General features: G+C 32.9%; 1 protein-coding gene across 1 annotated transcript in view; it reads left to right on the top strand.

Annotated features, from left to right (window-relative positions):
- The window catches only part of LOC133197687 (uncharacterized), a 70125-nt gene that overhangs the window by 1594 nt on the left and 49667 nt on the right, over positions 1-18864 (top strand). The window contains exons 4-17 of the mRNA XM_061333825.1: positions 2145-2304; positions 2499-2602; positions 2696-2813; positions 6742-6935; positions 7023-7114; positions 8044-8128; positions 8878-8941; positions 9080-9210; positions 11277-12162; positions 12305-12391; positions 12627-12812; positions 14465-14578; positions 15332-15381; positions 15504-15519. Coding sequence (XP_061189809.1) covers positions 2145-2304; positions 2499-2602; positions 2696-2813; positions 6742-6935; positions 7023-7114; positions 8044-8128; positions 8878-8941; positions 9080-9210; positions 11277-12162; positions 12305-12391; positions 12627-12812; positions 14465-14578; positions 15332-15381; positions 15504-15519 — 2287 coding nt within the window. The remainder of the gene's footprint in view (positions 1-2144; positions 2305-2498; positions 2603-2695; positions 2814-6741; positions 6936-7022; positions 7115-8043; positions 8129-8877; positions 8942-9079; positions 9211-11276; positions 12163-12304; positions 12392-12626; positions 12813-14464; positions 14579-15331; positions 15382-15503; positions 15520-18864) is intronic.

The raw sequence follows: 18864 nt of genomic DNA, 5'->3' as shown, positions 1-18864 counted from the left end.
TTTTTATAATCTACTTGTAACTTAACTTTATATTTCTTAAAGTAGGTTGTGTCACCGCAGTGTTTCAGTTCGTCTAATGACACTTACGTAAGCACACATAAGCACATCTACCACGAAAGGTGTTAATTGCATTTAAGTGACAGGTTATTCTGCGTGGCCGGATTAGAGGAAATAATTACCGTTAATTATGAGTAGTTGGGTCCAATTTTACCGTTCGGAATACAGAATAGACAGTATCCGGACTACACGTAATTTTTTATAATACATTTGTTAAAGAAGTGGGACTAAAATTTATAGCCGAAATGGACAAAATTCCCGAGTACTCAGAGTCTGGATTAGACAAATTTTACTGTATTTGAGTTCATGCAGTTACTGTTCATTGTCTGTTGGTAAATTACACATTTTATAATGCTACTAAGTCACAGACACATAATTTTTGTTTTTTGTAAATCAAACGGAATACTAAGAAGAAGTCACTCTTAATGTTTTTCATGCAAAGTCTGCAAAAGTCAAGGTTTTCTCCTTTTTAACTTTTTGTTAGTCACTCAAGGAATTCTAAAAAAACTAACGGTTTGTACTTGCAGATGCTTCTTTTCATGTTGGATTTTGGCAGTGTCTTTTCCATGATCAATGACATAGTTTGTAATTATAGTGAGGAATGCCATATTTCCTAAACTTGAAACCCTTTTATAAACAGCTTATACATATATTGTTAAATTTTGCTGTTAAGTGTGAACTTGTCTTAAGTTTGTATCCTGTTGTGTATATTTCTAAATTTCCACATCTGGCATGATTGTCTAGGTTAATATACACTGATAATGAGAATCAGGAGCAATTAAAACCACAGTAATGACTGGTAGCACAGTTGACACCTTGCTGATTACCTGTTATCAGCGGCAATAAACAGATATCTACTGATAAACATTCGAACTGCCATCTTTTTTTTTCACACGGAAATGCAGTATTATTCAAAGCGGATCGGCAAAAAAATCCGGAATTCCTAAAAATCGGTAGAAATGGACTAAAAAAATATATTGGTAGACAAGCAGTAGATAGGGTTCAAAATCGGGAAAGTTGGCATGTATGGTGATCTGTGATGTAAACTTAACTTATTTTGATATACCTGAAAACCACTTGCTGGTTTGTTCAAGTAATAATGGCCTTTTTCCATGCATGTAGACCAATATATGCAAAATTGAGTCTTGATGTAAATGGTTAAAGGTATAAGAAAAGCAAACTAAAATTGATTGTCAGAAAAGAAATGATAGGATTAGTACTTGCTTTGTGAAGTGGATATATGTTTATTTTGAATTGCTCTCATTACACCATAGTTTGGATCATATTTATTTTTTAGCTCTCTGGTCAGAGACCAGAAGAACTTATGTGGATAGTAAGGTGTACATTGTCTGTCTGCTTGCCTGAATGTCTGTCTCTATGTATGTAAACAATGTTTGAAAATGCTACTCCTCCTACAGTTTTGGTCCAATTTCAATATCACTTTGATCACAAGTATACTACATTACGATACACAATTGTTTATGTCTGTTTTTGATTTTGATGAACAATGTAGCCATGGTAACTAAAAATTGAAATTTATGTGAAATTCCATCAAATGCTAATAGTTTTGGTCCAATTTCAATATAACTTTGTACAAAGTTGATTACACTAAGATACATAATACATGTATCAGTTTTTGATTTCAACAGATGATGTTGCCATGGTGACTAAAAATAGAAATTTTAAAATTCTTTCAAACTGCTACTCCTCCCACAGTTTTGGTCTAATTTCAGTAATACTTGGTACACAAGTAAACGATACTATCATGATACATAATTCTGTATGTCAGTTTTTTATTAAAAAAAAAATTGTGTTACCATGGTTACAAAAATTAGAAATTTCTTTGAATTCTTATAAAATGCAGCTCCTCCTACAGCCTTGGTCTGAATTGACATTTTACTCAAGTAGACTACACTAAGATGCATCTTTTTTACAAATACACACCAGTAGAGCTACAGTCTCATCAGAGATTTCTGGTTTTAATAAAATTGCATTGTGTAATTCTTAAAGAATAATTTGATATTATTTTTAAAAAAATTATACCAAGCTTGCTTATATAAACAGTGTATTATGATCCTATCTTTTAGAGTCGTGTATGAACCATTCATCATTTCAACATCTTGTCTGGATAATCCATCAAAGAAGCTTGTCCGAACACATGTTACTTCATTAGGGGGTCACATGGTAAATGAGTGGCGGCCAGACTGCAGTTTACTAGTGATGAATAACCTCAGCGTCACCATCAAGGTCATCACATTTCATTCTTGTAATGATATCAATCAACAATTGTCTAAATTTTAAATTACTTTCTTTAAGTTTAATGATTCAATTCATAAACATAAGGTACATATTTTCTTGCATTCAATATCTTTGACTGGAATATCATTTACCCCCCTCCCCCTTCCCATTTTAAAGAAATGTTTAACATATTTTTATTTTAGGTCATTGCAGCATTAGTTTCACAAAAACATATAGTTACTCCTAAGTACATCGAAAAAGTGGTTGAGTATACCAAGGAGGGAAAACTACTGCCTAATCCAGATTTGTATGTTCTTAGTTTTAAAAAGTGATTTAGATTTGATACACTGTTTATAAATCAATACAAATTTTATTTTGAAAATAAGCCAATAATTTTCAGGTTCCTTCCAAGTATCTCGGAGACGCAAATAAACCCGGATCAAGTCTCCTTTAAACCAAACATAAAGAGGGCATCAATATTCCAAGGCATGAAGTTTATCTTTCTCAACTCTAAACAGGTATTGTTTCTTTTATGCAACTGCATTGATGAACTAGTGCTTATTGTAACGGGAACCGTTACAGATGTTCCCCAAACGGCTCCCCAATCTCTTATGATGCCCCATTCTCTACAAGCTTCAATAAATTAGACAATACTTTTGTAATATAGATGGATACTTTATTTTTAAGGGTATTTCATTGGAAAACTACTCCAATAAGCCATATGGGTATTAGCCAATCAAATTTGAGCGCATTTGCTTGCACATGTTTTCTACATTTTTCACATTAAATTTCTTATAGTGCCTCACAATACATACATTTGTGTTAAATATTAAAGAATCTCTTTGAAAAATAAGAGAGATGTAACCCTTTAAGTATTAGCCAATCAGAATTCAGCATACGCGCATGCATGGCCTTGCATTCAATTTTGATAGTATCATAATGTAGGAGCTCTATGTCCCTATCCATGTCATAAATTTCATCCTGTTTTGTTGAAAACCAAGCGAGTTATAGACATTTAAAGTTTCAACCCATCAGATTGCAGCACACCTGCATGCGCGTGTTTTCAAGAAATTTCCTATATAATATGTTGTAGCACCTAATAATATATACTTATATTCTAAATTTCAAAGTATTGTGTCAAAAAACAAGGAAATTATTGAGATTTTTGTATCAGCCAATCAGAGAAGAGCGCACGTGCATGCGCGTGAGTTCACGCTAATTTGACCATGTTATCTTGTCTAGACTACTAATATATCTTTATATTTTGAGTTTAAAAGCAATTCATCAAGAAATATAAAAGTAACGGCTTCATCAAGTATGTCAGTCATTTCACTCATTGCACGCGCGCGCACGTGCATGCATGTGCGCGCAAAATGACCTTCGTTCCGAACACCTACACAACATGCCTATTAACCCAAAAAAGGTTTCATGTCAATCGGATGAGTGGTTCTATGAGAACACTCCTGGACAAAAATGTGCCGGAGAAGAAAGTAGAAAAAAAGAATAATAATAATAATAACTAGACTCTTGTTGCCATGGCAACAAAAAAGTCTTCCGTTCTTCTAAATCTGTAAGAATTTGCTTTTTTTCTGTGTAAAAAACATACATATCATATTTACTGTGAAAGAAAAAAATAACTGGAAAAAAGTCCTTTCATTACTTGAGGTACTTTGATTTTCATTATCAATCTTGTATAATACATTTTGCACCTATAAGAGATATACGTATATCATTTGCAATTTTAAAAAAAAATTGTTTGCAATCATTTCTAAGACAAACAAACAAACGAACGAACAGCGTACTATCATAAACTTCACTGTGTATATGTTTTGGCATAATTGTGATGGTGTTATAAAAAAATATAATGAATTAAGTTAGTATCACATTAAACGTAAAGTCACTGAGTTTTGTAAAGTTATAATATCAAGATTTGACAGCATACCTATAAGACAGATTATTCAATTACAGTAATTCTTCAGCAATCGATTGATTGATTGATTATACGTATGTTGTTTAACGTCTCTCTCCAGAATTTTTCACTCACATGGAGATGCCACCACTCGCCTGTGGAGACTGCAAATTTTTGTCCTATACTTTGGCACTTATCGCAATTGAGCAGTGAGGAATCTTTTTTATGCCAGCACCTTCTGCGACAAGGGAGCTCGATTTATACGATCTCATCCAAAGGACCGGTCTCCACGTCCCACAGTCGAAGTTCATAATACCGAGATATTTTATTTTTTATTTTATTCTATTCTTTCACAAATTTATTGCATCAAATTTACTTAAAGATCATACTTCAAGATCATTTCGAACTCAGGCTACTTCACTGCAGTGCATACAGCGTCAAGTGATTTTGATTGACAGGTCAACACACGTGCACTTCGTGTGATACTTTTTAAGCTGAAAAATATACAGGATGTGACCATGACTGACTATGAAATCAGAAAACATCTAACAAAGAATGGGTGTGACCGATAAAGAACTAATTTTTGGTCTGGATCGGGATTAAGAGGGAATCTCTCCTCTCTCTCTCTCTCTCAGACATGTAAATTGAACATTTCATAATTATAAAATATGAAATTCTGTATACATGTAAATGGTAATGTTATTCACATGTTCCAGATTTAAATCTAAAACGAATATATAATTCAAATGCCTAGCTGCACGAACGTCTCCAAATATTAATCAAGACGGGGCGGGGGGGCTTCAAAGGAATTAGATAATTTTATGTTTTATGAATTATAAGGAAAAGTACGGACGTCAGTTGCATGTACATGATTATATATCATTGCATAAAATTGTGTTCATTCAGATATACTTATCCCACATATCAACAGATCTGTACAATTTTTTCATGTTTTTTTTTTTTTTCAAAAGAAACATATAGCGTACCATTATTTCACACACTCTTTAACTCTTTGAGTATTTCACAAGAATCCAACAATCGCCTTTTCACATCTTTTATAATTCCTTGGGTATATAGAGTATAGATCATGTGTCATAAATAATTTAACCTTTTATCAAATATATATGTAATAACCAAATCTAATCTATAGATTGATTTTCTTTCTTTTCAGTGGCAGATATCAATTTATTTATAAAGGCTTTAAAACGGTACTGTATTACAATTTTCTATCGCTTAATTCCTTTTTTGAGTGTATGTAATATTTTTTAATATCGAAAGTAAAACTCGGAAATCGGGATAATTTCGCATTCAGATCATAGAGAATAATAAATCGTCTGCATTATAGAAGGCTTATAACTATCGTATTCTGAACTTAATATACGAAATAGATAAAACTGCATGCCTGTCCATCACTATAAATGTATATTCAGTGCTTATAATATATTTACTTGAATTAGCTACCTAGCATATATATATTAATTTTTTTTAGATATATTCATGTGTAAATCAATTAACTGTCAATACAGACTTACACTACACTGGCAACTTCAAACTTTACATGCACTGGAAGCGGTAACCAACGTACTCTTAAATTTTGAAGAGTGAATATAGAACGTCTAAATATTTTGATATGGAGAGTGCATATGTCTCTGACGTCATCGATACTATTTCCGCCTTTATCTCGAAAGTTCTATTCTCACTTACAAGTCAGAGTTATCTTTCTTTGCCCATTGTCTACACACTAGGTAAATAGGGAAAATGAGGGTACCGAAAATCTGCAAAATGTGGAATCTGATTTCAAAACAAATTATATATTTAGTATTTGTAGAATAACCTCTGTTATACATAATAATATCTTGAAAAAATATTAAAAAACAAAAAAGTTGAAAATTGACCAAACACAAGTTCACTTCCGGTTCGGACAGGAAGTACCGGAAACACACGAAAACAACTTCGAAACAAAGAGAATGTCATGATCTAATACCCCTGTAAATTTCACATCTTTACCTCAAACCGTTTCCGAGAAAAATTCAGGACAAAAGTCCATTTAAAAATTGGAAATTCGGCCGTAACTTCGGACCGGAAGTGAATTTTTCAAAAAACGGAATTTCATATAAACTTCATATATCAGCCTACTATCATGTGAAAATCTATCCAACCATCTCTGAGTAATCGCGCTCACAAAATTTGGGAGGAATAATAATAATAATAATAATAATAATAAAAAGAAACAATACAATCACTATAAGTCTTCCGTTGTGAACGGAAGACTTAATAAGAAACAGAGTAAAAACAATATGTTCCCAAACTTCGTTTGGGGAACATAAATAATAAATATGATGAAAAGTGTGGAGATTCATATGTTGTGATGTTGAATTTTTTTTTTATGCATGTTATTTTTAAGCATTTAACAATTTAAATCATTCTTAAACTTTTAACATCTATCAAATGGTCTTGATGAAGTAATTATTATCAGTATATTGCCTATCAACAATGGACATTTGATCATTTAAAGATTTTAAGGTAAATGTTTCCAGTTTAAGAAGATGAGCTTGACAGTGGAGATGGGAGGAGGCCTGCCGATTTTGATGGATGACCTGTCCAGTGGTGACATGGAGATGCTGATAGAGCCTGGATCTGTTGTAATGCAGAGTGATCCATCTGATGCTTCACAAGGATTCTTACAGACAAATGTAGACTGGATTACCAAAGTCATCAAGTACCTCAAAAAGTATAAACAAGCTAATATCTGATGAAACTTCAGATTGATTTTGTACTTTGATTAAAAGAATTAGAATTGTGAGATTTGCCCTTGTAGACATAGGAAACACCTTATTCAGGATGCTGAGTTAGGATTTGCTGTTCTCCACTGTTCAACAGAGCAACATTGTAACCCAGATGTGCCATTCAGTAAGTTCAAGAATCATAGGTGTAAAGTAGGGCAGTGATTAAGTATCAAGTTATCTGGTCCTTTTTCTGATGGTGTACTTGATTCCCAAATCATTAATAACAGACTGACTCCTTATTTTGTATCTGTCATCATGTACAGTTGTACATGTACACGGTGTATTTATACTGATAGCTTCTACTGAATTCATTATACTGACAAAGGAATACATATTATAATATTCACTCACTAAAAAAATAAATAAATAAATTAAAAAAAAAAGCATTCATCAACTGAAGAATTTCATATACTCAGCATTTAATTAAAGTTAATCCTGTTAAATATGACGGGGTATTTTTTATCATGTTATTTATTGTTAATCTGATGTCTTCTATCCAGTTAAGTAATTCATCTTTAGTTATTCAGTGGTAATTTTGTATCTTAATTGTTTTATCCAGTTGAGTTATTCAGTATTTTGTGACTTAATTGTTTTATCCAGTTTAGTAATTCAGTGTTAATTTTGTGTCTTGTTTTTATCCAATTTAGTTATTCAGTGTTAATTTTGCACTTTGTTTTATCCAGTTTAGTTATTCAGTGTAATTTTGCACCTTGTTTTTATCCAGTTTAGTTATTCAGTGTCAATTTTGTACCTTGTTTTATCCAGTTTAGTAATTCAGTGTTAATTTTGCACCTTGTTTTTATCCAGTTTAGTTATTCAGTGTCAATTTTGTACCTTGTTTTATCCAGTTTAGTTATTCAGTGTTAATTTTGTGTCTTGTTTTATCCAGTTTAGTTATTCAGTGTTAATTTTGTGTCTTGTTTTATCCAGTTTAGTTATTCAGTGTTAATTTTATGTCTTGTTTTATCCAGTTTAGTTATTCAGTGTTAATTTTGTACCTTGTTTTATCCAGTTTAGTTATTCAGTGTTAATTTTGTGTCTTGTTCTATCCAGTGAGCCAGATACCACAGCCAAATGTTCCCTCTCAGTCGCTCACACAGACAGATGTACTGGCCCACAACACAGAACCAGGGAGCAGGTCTTACAATATATACTTTTTATCTGATTGATTACAGAAAAAAACAAGACATAATGCATGTAGAAAAATTTTCATTGTAATATTGTTTTTGTGTAAATATATGTTCATGAACTTAAAGAGAAATACAGGAGAAAGGAATTTAAGAATTGTTGGGAGAGAGTGAATTTGGATTTTAGAAGTCAGTGGATGTTGTATTGATTTCCACAGTCTTATCCTAAATAAAAAGATTTAAGTTAAACACTTTCAGAGGATTTAATGTATTCAAGATCCAAGCTTGCATGTTAATTTTCTAAATACATGTACACATGGTTACCACATTTAATGTTATGGAGCATTTTCATTCACAAGTACAGAAATGCATGTACCAGTGTTACATTTATCATTCAGTGTTATCCAATCTTCCATGATGGAGGTTCAGATTCAGAATTTTTTTCCCCATCATTAAACAACAAAAATATCTCATTATTCACTGTAGATCTCTAAATTTTCGCAACACCTAATTTCCGTGAGAAAGTCATTGACTTTTTATTAGAGAGACAGAATATTCACGAATTGTGGTTATTGCTCCATATAATCTTTAGAAAAACTAATATATGTTAAAATGAAATTAAACAATAAAGTCGTCGCGAATAAAAAGTCATTTACAGTACGTTTTTTTTGGTAACACTATATCATACATATATTGCACAAGTCAGAGAACTCTGGTTTTATTGTTTTAATTGATTTTTTGGTTTTTGTTGTATATGTAGATCTCCTGTAATTGAAAGAAAAAATGATCCTGTTCAAATTAATGAAACAAGAATAGAAACAAATGTAAGTCAAATTATACATTTTTACATAAATTAACATATTTACTCATATTTATCAAACAAATTTCAGTGGCAAAAACAGGACACATCTACTAAAATTTAAGTGCTAATGGCACTGTTGTTACCTTCATTTATAAAGCAGGACAAGTTGCACACGATTCCAGACAAGAAAGAATCACAAAAGACAGATCACAGAGTCCATAGAAGAATTTCAGAAAATGAAACCATCAGGGAGACAACCCAGCTGGGGACAGTTGAACAAAGTGCATCTAGGTAAAAGTATTAATACATGTATCTCAAATTGCAGAAATTTGATTTTTTTATTAGACCATGTGAGCATTTTTATGCCACTGTAATTGAAAATTTGCAGGTATATAGTTTGCATGTCTGTTTGTCCTTTTACATGTATTTGCAGAAACTTTAACCTTGGCCAAAACTTTTGAATGACTGGGGCTAGGGCTTTCATATTGCATATTTTTATTCCTTGTGACAAGACCTTTCCTCGGATATCAAAATTTTTTATCTCATGACCTTGACCTTGGAGTTTGACCTACATTTGAAAATTTAAACTTCAACCATGTCTTAAACTTTTAAATGGTGGGTGCTAGGGCTTTCATATTTCATTTATATATTCCTTGTGACCGACCTTTCCTTTGTTACCAATATTTTGTGACCTTGGCCATAGAGTATGACCTACTTTTTATAAACATTAATATAATTTCTTAATGGTTGGTGCTAGTGCTGTCAGAGGAGACCTTTTTTTGGGTACTAGCATTTTTGACTTCTTGACCTTGACTTTGGAGTTTGACCTGACACTGCGTCAACAGTGTTTCATAAACACTTTTTTTTTCTTAAGGGAGGGGGCGGGGCTATTCAGAAATCAATGTACACTGTTATTTTTTAATGACAGCTAATTATGTAGCATTTTCTAATCTTTACCTTCCTTTTGATTTTACTTCTGTATTCCCTATTGTGTTCTAATAGTCTCTCATGGGACAGACTAAATGATCTATATTGCTCTATGATAGTTTATATTTTTTTGATTTATACATGTATCTGAAAATACATGAATAGCTTGGCCTTCAAACAAGATTCAGTCAATAAAGAATATTTTTTCCAAGTTTTGAAACAGTAGCAGCAAATTCAAATTTACTGGGGATTTAAGATGCAAAAAAGCCATTACTTTGGAAAGGGATGCATCATTATGATTATTTGTTGATTATCATCAATGATTTAATAACAGACATGTAGCACACATCAGGAATCAACTTAGAGGGTACATTCAGATGATCTCTGGAAAAATGAGGATTCCTCCCTTGTCTGCAAAAATTTAGAATTCTTGAAGACTTTGAAAAATAATGTAATACTGGTTTGTTTCAAGTATTTGGTATCTAATCTGACTGAAAATGGCTTGGAAATGTTTGTTTGTTTATTGTTGTTTAACGTCCCTCTCGAGAATTTTTCACTCATATGGAGACGCCACCACTTATCGGTGAAGAGCTGCAAATTTTGACCTATACGTGGCACTCAGGGCCATTGAGCAGTGAGGGATCTTTCTCGTGCCAGCACCTACTGCAACACGGGACCTCGGTTTATATGGTCTCATCCGAAGGACTGGTCTCCACGTCCCACAGTGGGATTCGAACCTGCAACGTAAGGATCAACTCCTTACTCTGCGACTCTAGAGCAAACGTTCTAACCACTGCGCCACGCAGACTTCGGCTTGGAAATGAGGATAAATCTTTTAAATTTTAATGATAAATCTTATAAAGAAAAGCTGAAATTTACTTTCTATCATCAAAAATGAGACAAGCACTCATGTTGGACAGACTGTACTGTGTAGCTCAGTTTTACAGATACTGTTTAAACTTAAGTGATGAATATTTTTGAGAGCAATTAAATAAATCAAAAATCTGTCTATGACATTCCATATAACCTTGAACTTACCTTTCCATCTTTTTGCATTTAGCTTAGTTTGTTTTAGATACAGTAAAACACGGTTATATTAAACATGCTTATAATGAATTAATGCTTATAGCAAAGTGATTTTCATTTCCTATAGTTAGGAACATGTGCTTAAAGTATTTAAGGAACTACTTTTATAACAAATCAAAATTGCTCATTCCTTTGCTAAAAACATGTTTTACTGTATTTGTTGTCAAACATTACTGATGGCACAATTTTGGCAGTGGCACATTTTTAAAATTTTGCAGTACATATGCATAATTAGTCTAGGTTTATGTCCTTTGAACATATTTTTTGATGCTTTAAAATGTCCTTATTAGTTAGGATGATTCTTTCTAACCCCAGTAGGTTTATTTCAAGTTTTCCAATTTTAGAAATGAAGCATCTGAATCAGTGGATGGGCAGTGTTTGGGAAGGCAGATCAAAAAAGAAAAAATAACTCCTGAAAAACCAGAATTTAAAAGACAAAGTCCAAGAAGATCACCTAGTCCATCCACATCAAGACATTCACCGAAAAAAAGGTCAACAGAGAAATCAAACAAGTCACCTAGTCCAGGCCCATCAAGTAAGACAACATTGTCCAGAAAATCTGCTGGGAAGGGAAAAGAAACTCCTTTAATGACTGATTTCAAAGTGGAATCAAATGTAGATTCGGAGGAGTTAAGCACAGTGTACGAGACAGAAAAAAATAAGGCATCTGTGAGTGTAGACTTGGGAGAGAGTGAGTGGTCCTCAAAACAGAGAAAGACAAGCAAGACAGACTCAAGATTGTCACTGAGGAAACAGAGTCCTGAAAAGCCGAGCCCCGCTCAAGTGACATCGAGTGGGAAAACTAGGGAGAAAAGGAGGATCATTGTCGAAGATTCAGATGAGGAATTCCTACCAAGTTCAAAGAGATCAAGAAATCAACCTCAGATGGAAGAAGAGGTGGACTTATTTGATGTAAATTCAATTCGGCCACGAGGCTCTCATTCAAAATCTGATGATGCAGATGAAGAGGACTTGTTTGATGTAGGGGTCTCCAAAGCAAGCAAGAAATCAAAACCGAACTCTAACCAACAGAAGACTAGCAGCAGAAACTTGTCTGAAGAAGCGGGATCTGATGAGGATCTGTTTAATGTTGAGGAGAGATCCCCTAAAAAGTCATCAAAGAAATCTCCAGAGAAAACATCATCCAATGGAGAGGGGAGTACAGAAAGAGTGTCCAGAAGATTGGAAGAAGAAAGAAACAGCATAAGAATCAAGAAAGAATTACCAGACGTTAGTACACATGTACTTTTATATATATACTTAGTACATCTGCTTTATTTAGCAATTTTAAGGAAGATCTATTATGACTGTTGATGTTCTAATGAACACAGATACAGTACATACTTTATACATACTTGTACACAATTTATAGGTGAATGGACACGGAGAGGAAGTGACTGGTACAAGAACTCAACCTGTAACTCTAGATGGTTTTCTAAATGCCAGGGCACAGATAGGGGTCTGTATTTTGAGTCTGTCATCTTGTAAAATTATAAAAAAGATATAAAAAAGTACAGTAATTGCCATTAAATGTATGAAACACAATTTGAAAAATAAGACAGTTACATGTAGGATAATGTATGTGATGTAATTTGAACAACTATGTTGAAGCATGGTTATGCACCACCTTGTACATAGTAAAATTAGAATATAAAAGTTTGTATATATTTACCGGTAACTGTGCTTCATTATAGACTGCAGCCATAAAGTCAGAGTATATAAAGGAAGAGGATAAGCCATCCAGGTGTATTGTTACAAAGTTTGTAGATCTGGTAGCCCGTCCTCCACGATCAGCGCCAATGGATACAGGGGAGGCCACTCCTGATGGGTATACCAGATGGAAAGGCAAACTGGTTAGGAACTTCAAGAAATTCAAGAAGGTAGAACTTCTAATCAAGAACCCTCTATACACTGCACACAAAAGATCTCTGTTTCAGTAGTATTTTTGTGGAGTAAGAGTAATCTGCCCTTAGATCTCAAATTTAATAAATTGAAATTACAGTCTGTTACTCAATTTGTAGTTAATGCAAACATTCTTAATTTTTGAATATTCCAAGATAAATGAACTGAACTCTCTATTTGTATGCATTTTCCCCATTTAAGTAAACAACAGTGATTTCTCTTAATCAATACTTCAATGTCTTTGAATATTTTTCCTGGGACTAAATTCCACGAACCCTATGTTGAAAATGGAATAAGCTTATTATTTATACAATATCATTTTCTCAATGTCCAAAAAAGAAAAAACATTTTTAGTGTTTAGAGTATCCTTAATTAAATGAACCAGAACCAATAAAGGAAATGGAAAATGGTGTATTAAAAAAATGATGCAAATAGAAATAAGTTATCTCAAAACTTTATACACATACTTATGATTGTCAGACCAGGTTGTGATTTAGCCATATACAGCCAAACCTCATTATCTCAAACTCAATGGGACTGAGAAAAAACTTGAGATATACAAAGGTTCAAGATATTAGATTAAAATGCAATAAGAATGGCATTTGAGATATCAGAGTTTGAGATACGGAAGTTCAACTGTATAATTATTATGAGCCAAAATGTAGTCAAGATTTAGTATCACTGTGTGTGAATCTGCTTCATCGGTACTTAGATATGTGAGTGTGTGTGAGGGTGGGTGTGTGTGTGTGTGGCACAACCAATCAGAGCAGTTTACTTTAAGCATTCTACACATACAAATATTAAACTTCAAATACACTACATTCAGACTTATTAACCTAGTTACAGACAGTTGATCAAAGGTTAGAATTGTTCATTTATAGCACTGTAATGACTGTATGTATTTTTCTGCATTTTATACTACTGTAAATAAGAAATGTGCACCCAGAGTTCCAGACTGATATACCTGGTACACAACATAAAAAAAATCTTGTGTACTTGTCTGACACACAGAGCACTGTTTGCAGAAAACAAATAATTAAACATTATATAAACCTATATTTACTAGCTCACCTGAACGAAAGGTTCAAGTGAGCTTTCTGATCACCTGACACCCGTTGTCTGAATTAACTTTTCACATTTTGGATTTCTCCAGAATCACTGAACCAATTTCAACTAAACTTACCAAATAGCATTCTTGGATGCCCTCTTTAAAGGGGAGATAAGCAAGAAAAAGAATAAATTTGGTGGGTTTCTGAAAAATCTTCTTAAGAGTTCAGCCAGAAAAGAGACACATAGTGTAGATTCAAATTTGTTCAAATCATGGCCTCCAGGGGTAGGGTGGGACCACAATGGGGATCAAAGTTTAACATGGGAATATAAAGGGAAAAATCTTGAAAAAAATCTTCTTGACTACAAGAGTATCTTGATAGTCATATTATTATGCAAGTATCCTCAACTAGTGCAGATTCAAATTTGTTCAAGTCATGGCCCCCAGGGATAGTGTAGAGCCACCATAGGAATATATAGGGGAAAAAAATCTGATAATGAAGAACAGATGGGCCATAGTAAATCAGGTGAGTGTTGTGGCCCATGGACCTCTTGTCTTAGTATGTCCTTTATTTACACACAGAACCAGAATTGTGGATCCAGTGGACTTCCTCGCATTATAGGTGGCAGTGACCTGCAGCCACATGTCCCCGCCCAGAGCAAGGAAGTAGAAGAGTGGTTCAGAGAGGCTCGAGAGGTACTCTAATGTTTTTGATTAGCACTTTGTCAATAAAATATATTTCTAGTCAGATAGGTCCATTTGAAATCATTTTGAAAATTTAATACTCATAAAATCAATTTACGAAGACAAGTGTGTATTTGAATGTCAGAATTTGAAAGGATGAAAATTCTGTGGATTCTTTGGTTGGCTTGCCCTGTTCACACGGAGAGTTTAATTCGAATTAAACGTAAGTTACTGCGAATTAAATTTGAACATTGTTCACACAGGGAATTTAATGCAATTTAGTTTAATTCAAATTAGTTAACTGCGCATTAAATTACTTCGCACTAGCTCCGTATGAATGCTAAGCAAAGCTAATTCGAATTAAATTTTGACGCATGTGTAATGGCAAAATTAAGTCAGATGTAGGTTGTCAGACATAGGTACTTATGCTATTTTGTAGTGAAGAACAATGGAATTACGTTAATCACTGAAATGTGTAGAGACACTATGACATTATGTCAAATGGATCTGCTCTGCATAAGGTGACGTAATTTGAAAATGACGTCTTAATAGCCTTACTGAATAGCCTTACTGTAGAAACAAAATTTTAATTCGCATTAGCTTACTTCACATTAGCTGTCGTGTGAATGCAATTTAATTAGCATTAGTTTAATTCACATTATTTTTCTTTGCATTAAGTTACTGCGAATTAAACTCTCCTTGTGAACAGGGCATAAAAATCCTGATAAAATGAAAGATGATTTATCTATAATTGTGTTATTACAGGCAGAAAGCCAGGAGACGGAGGCTGAGAGAAGGGCACAGGAGTTGTTTGAGTAAGTGTCTGATCATGAATGAATTTCTTGTTCCCAAACTGTAAAAACAGTTGTAAAAGCATTTTTGTAAAGCTGTTATATGTAGCAGAGATGCATGCTTACTGTTTTTGTTTTCTTTTTAGCTTTGAACCAAGTAAAGTGGGGAACAAAAGAAGAGGCCGTTAAAACACATTATTGAATTGTTTTGAGAGACTGTTATATGTTAATGGAATAAAAATAAAACTTGTACAATATATTATTGTCTTTGGATAAGAAGTTTGTAATTTTAACATTTCTTAACCAACTGAAAACGTACATAAAGGTATCAAATCACAGCCAGCATTTACCATCAGAATAAGAACTGTAGTCTTTCAGATGAAGCAGAGACTGAAGATTGTTGGATAAAAAAAAACTTTTTATTAGAAATGAAGTGTAAAATGTCCATGGTTATAGACAAGTACCGGTAGATTGAATAAATTTAAACTTAACCATAACAAAATAAATTTTGTTCAACGTGGATACTCTTGAAGATCCAATAAGGACATTTACATTTACTAGTGAGGACTATGTACCTGTGTGCAGTGGAATGTCCAAATGTGAAAAATGTTGCTCATAACAATATTTAACAACTTCTAAAAAAAAAAGTATGAATAAAAGGCTATTGGTACTTTGCGGAACGAAACGGAACGGAACGAAACCAGTTGTGGGGTACCTTGTGGGGGAAATAAAAATGAATGTAAAACTAAAAAAAATAAATAATGTAATTTAATTAACATAAATTACTCCACAGTGTCAAGTAGCGAGCTGTAAAATAAAATGCCTGTAAGCTAGTTAAAGCATTAATTTTTGCTGACATCTCTAGTTACTATGTAAACAGTATTGAATGATTGATATTCTTCTATTAACGATGCATTCCTATCCAAATTTACCGTCAAGAACTTCGGTACATCGTTTATTTTGTTTACTGACAAGTCTGTATAGTAAAGAGAGTTGTCGAATTATACCGCAACATGACATGATTCTCTGGTTCCGTTCCGTTCCGTTCCGCTAAATACCAATATCCGTGTGGATATTAGTATTTAGCGGAACGGAACAAAACACAGCGAAATTGAATACTTGTAATGTTAAGCGCGCAAGCACTCTGTTATTTTTTCAATTAAATTATAAAAAAAATTATACCCTGTATTTTAAATTTTGAAAAGCAATATGAAAAAGACAAGGACAGTTAGAATCAATATGCCTGATTTTTAATTAGATTTTTGACTTTTCAGAAAGACTATAAAATCGCACATGTACGCACATCATTATCATTTTATAATTTATTATTATATATTTATATATTTATATATTGCGGTCCTTGATGCTGATAATAAAACTCAAATACCTTTTCTCAATCAATTGAAACATTTATAGACTAGTTTCAATAGTATTGTGTAACGTTATATGTGTAATGTGTTATGGGCCGACAGAAATGTTAGCTAATTCAACATTTATTGATACATTTATAAGGTTCAAATTTACACTCTTTATAATGGACATTATATATCTGGTTCCGTTCCATTCCTCAAAATACCCAAATCCGTGTGGATATTAGTATTTAGCGGAACGGAACAAAACACAGCGAAATTGAAATCTAATGATGTATATGCAAGCACTCTAGCTGTTGTTAGACAATTAATCTAATTCTTTTTAATTATGAAAAGTGGAATTCCGTCTATTCAATTTAGATAATCAATACTCAAGAGACAAGAAAAAATTTTTCCCGGATTTTTTTCCCAGATTGTCGCAAAGGAAAGTTGCTATTATCTCTTTTAGAGTGTGTACATGCAGGAAGGTTGAAAATATATTGATCTTGATGTCTTGAGGGAATCTGACAGGGTATTATTAAGAATTGTGTTTTTTTTTAATTATGTACGACCAGGTCATGAAATTATGGCTGATAGAGGATTTAAGATTAGAGATTTGTTGTTTTAATTAAAATTAGAAAGGCATTCAAAGCTTGTAATTCTACCTTTTACCAAGAAATTTTATTCAAGTGTCTTTGAATAAAAATCATTTCAAACAATCAAAAACATTTCTATACTTACACTGTTGACATTTGGGATACTTAACGATGTCACTTTTAATTATTTGAATGCAGGAGCTTTTTCTCAGATTACCATGTAATTAGATATTAAGTCATCTAAAAATAATATAATAAGATTTACCGATAAAGAATAGCAGACTGAAACTCATAAAATACTCGTACATTTATAAATATGATTCAAGGGTAACTTGGTTCCGTTTCGTTTCGCTAAATACTAATATCCACATGGATATTGGTATTTAGCGGAACGGAACGGAACCAAAGAATGGTCAATGTTGGCAAAGCGAGATAACTCTCTTTACTTTGGACGTGTTTATAAACAAAACGATATTTCTTTAGCACTGTATCCAAGCATTTGGATCAAGTCATTTTACATCAATAATTAATACATATCAATCACTCAATACAGTTTACATAGCAACGACAGATGTCACACCAGATGAAAAACCCACACGACAAAATAATGTATACATGTATGCTGAGCATTTTACTGTCCTAAAGGTTGTTGTAACGCTAAGTACTTCATTCATCCAATATATTATGCATATAATAACATTTACATAATACCAAATATGGTATATAAAAATGCTGAGCAATTGAGGAAAAGATATTTGCGTTTTCATTTTTAACATCATCTAAATCCATATTTATCACACTTTTTTCACAATCAAACAATATCAAACCACACATTGAAAAAATTGTGTCTGCTGTGTATTGCACGCCGATTGCTTCAAAATTATTTTCTGCACAACGATCACGATTTTATACACGAGCTTGATGAAAAATATACACGAGTAAAATAAAAATGCACGTATCGGTAAAAATTGCACATAGTTTGAAAGATTTTAACACAAACATAACGAAAAATACACGAATCCAAATTTTTTACACGATTAAGGGGTATAAAATGCACAAACGTAAAATCAAAAACTGCACGAGCAGAGGAAACTAAAAATTACACAAACAATTTTACTGCGCATACAGCTGCGCATATCATTATTATGCATATAGAATATTCATTGTTTTCTGTACTCTTTTTCTTGAATGCTGGGTGTAATCGAGAGAAAATGGCGTTGACGATGATATGCATGTCCGTTTGCTTCTTTATTTCTTTGCTAAAACTCGATCCGATTTCTAGCTAATGCCAATCGAACGAATGAAATGTTTTCTTGTGAACTGTGTGAAAAAATTTAAAAGTTGTTCGGAGATATTATATTTTTCTTATATTGACCGAGATCCTAGCCAAAATATGGAGGTATTATATGATGCCGGACATAAATTGTGACAAGAAAGGAATTGCATGTTTGTGTTATAATGCGGGGAAAAAAGTACCATTGCATATGATGCACTCGACTCCGAACTAAAAGTAATACGCTCTATGGTCTTTTAAAATTCTCTAACTTATAGATACAACTTTA

The sequence above is a fragment of the Saccostrea echinata genome, unplaced genomic scaffold (genome assembly GCF_033153115.1).
Source record: "Saccostrea echinata isolate AGI-Se365-2 ecotype Australia unplaced genomic scaffold, CSIRO_AGI_Sech_v1 ptg000030l, whole genome shotgun sequence".
NCBI classification, from domain to species: domain Eukaryota; kingdom Metazoa; phylum Mollusca; class Bivalvia; order Ostreida; family Ostreidae; genus Saccostrea; species Saccostrea echinata.
This window is presented reverse-complemented; position numbering and strand designations above follow the sequence as displayed.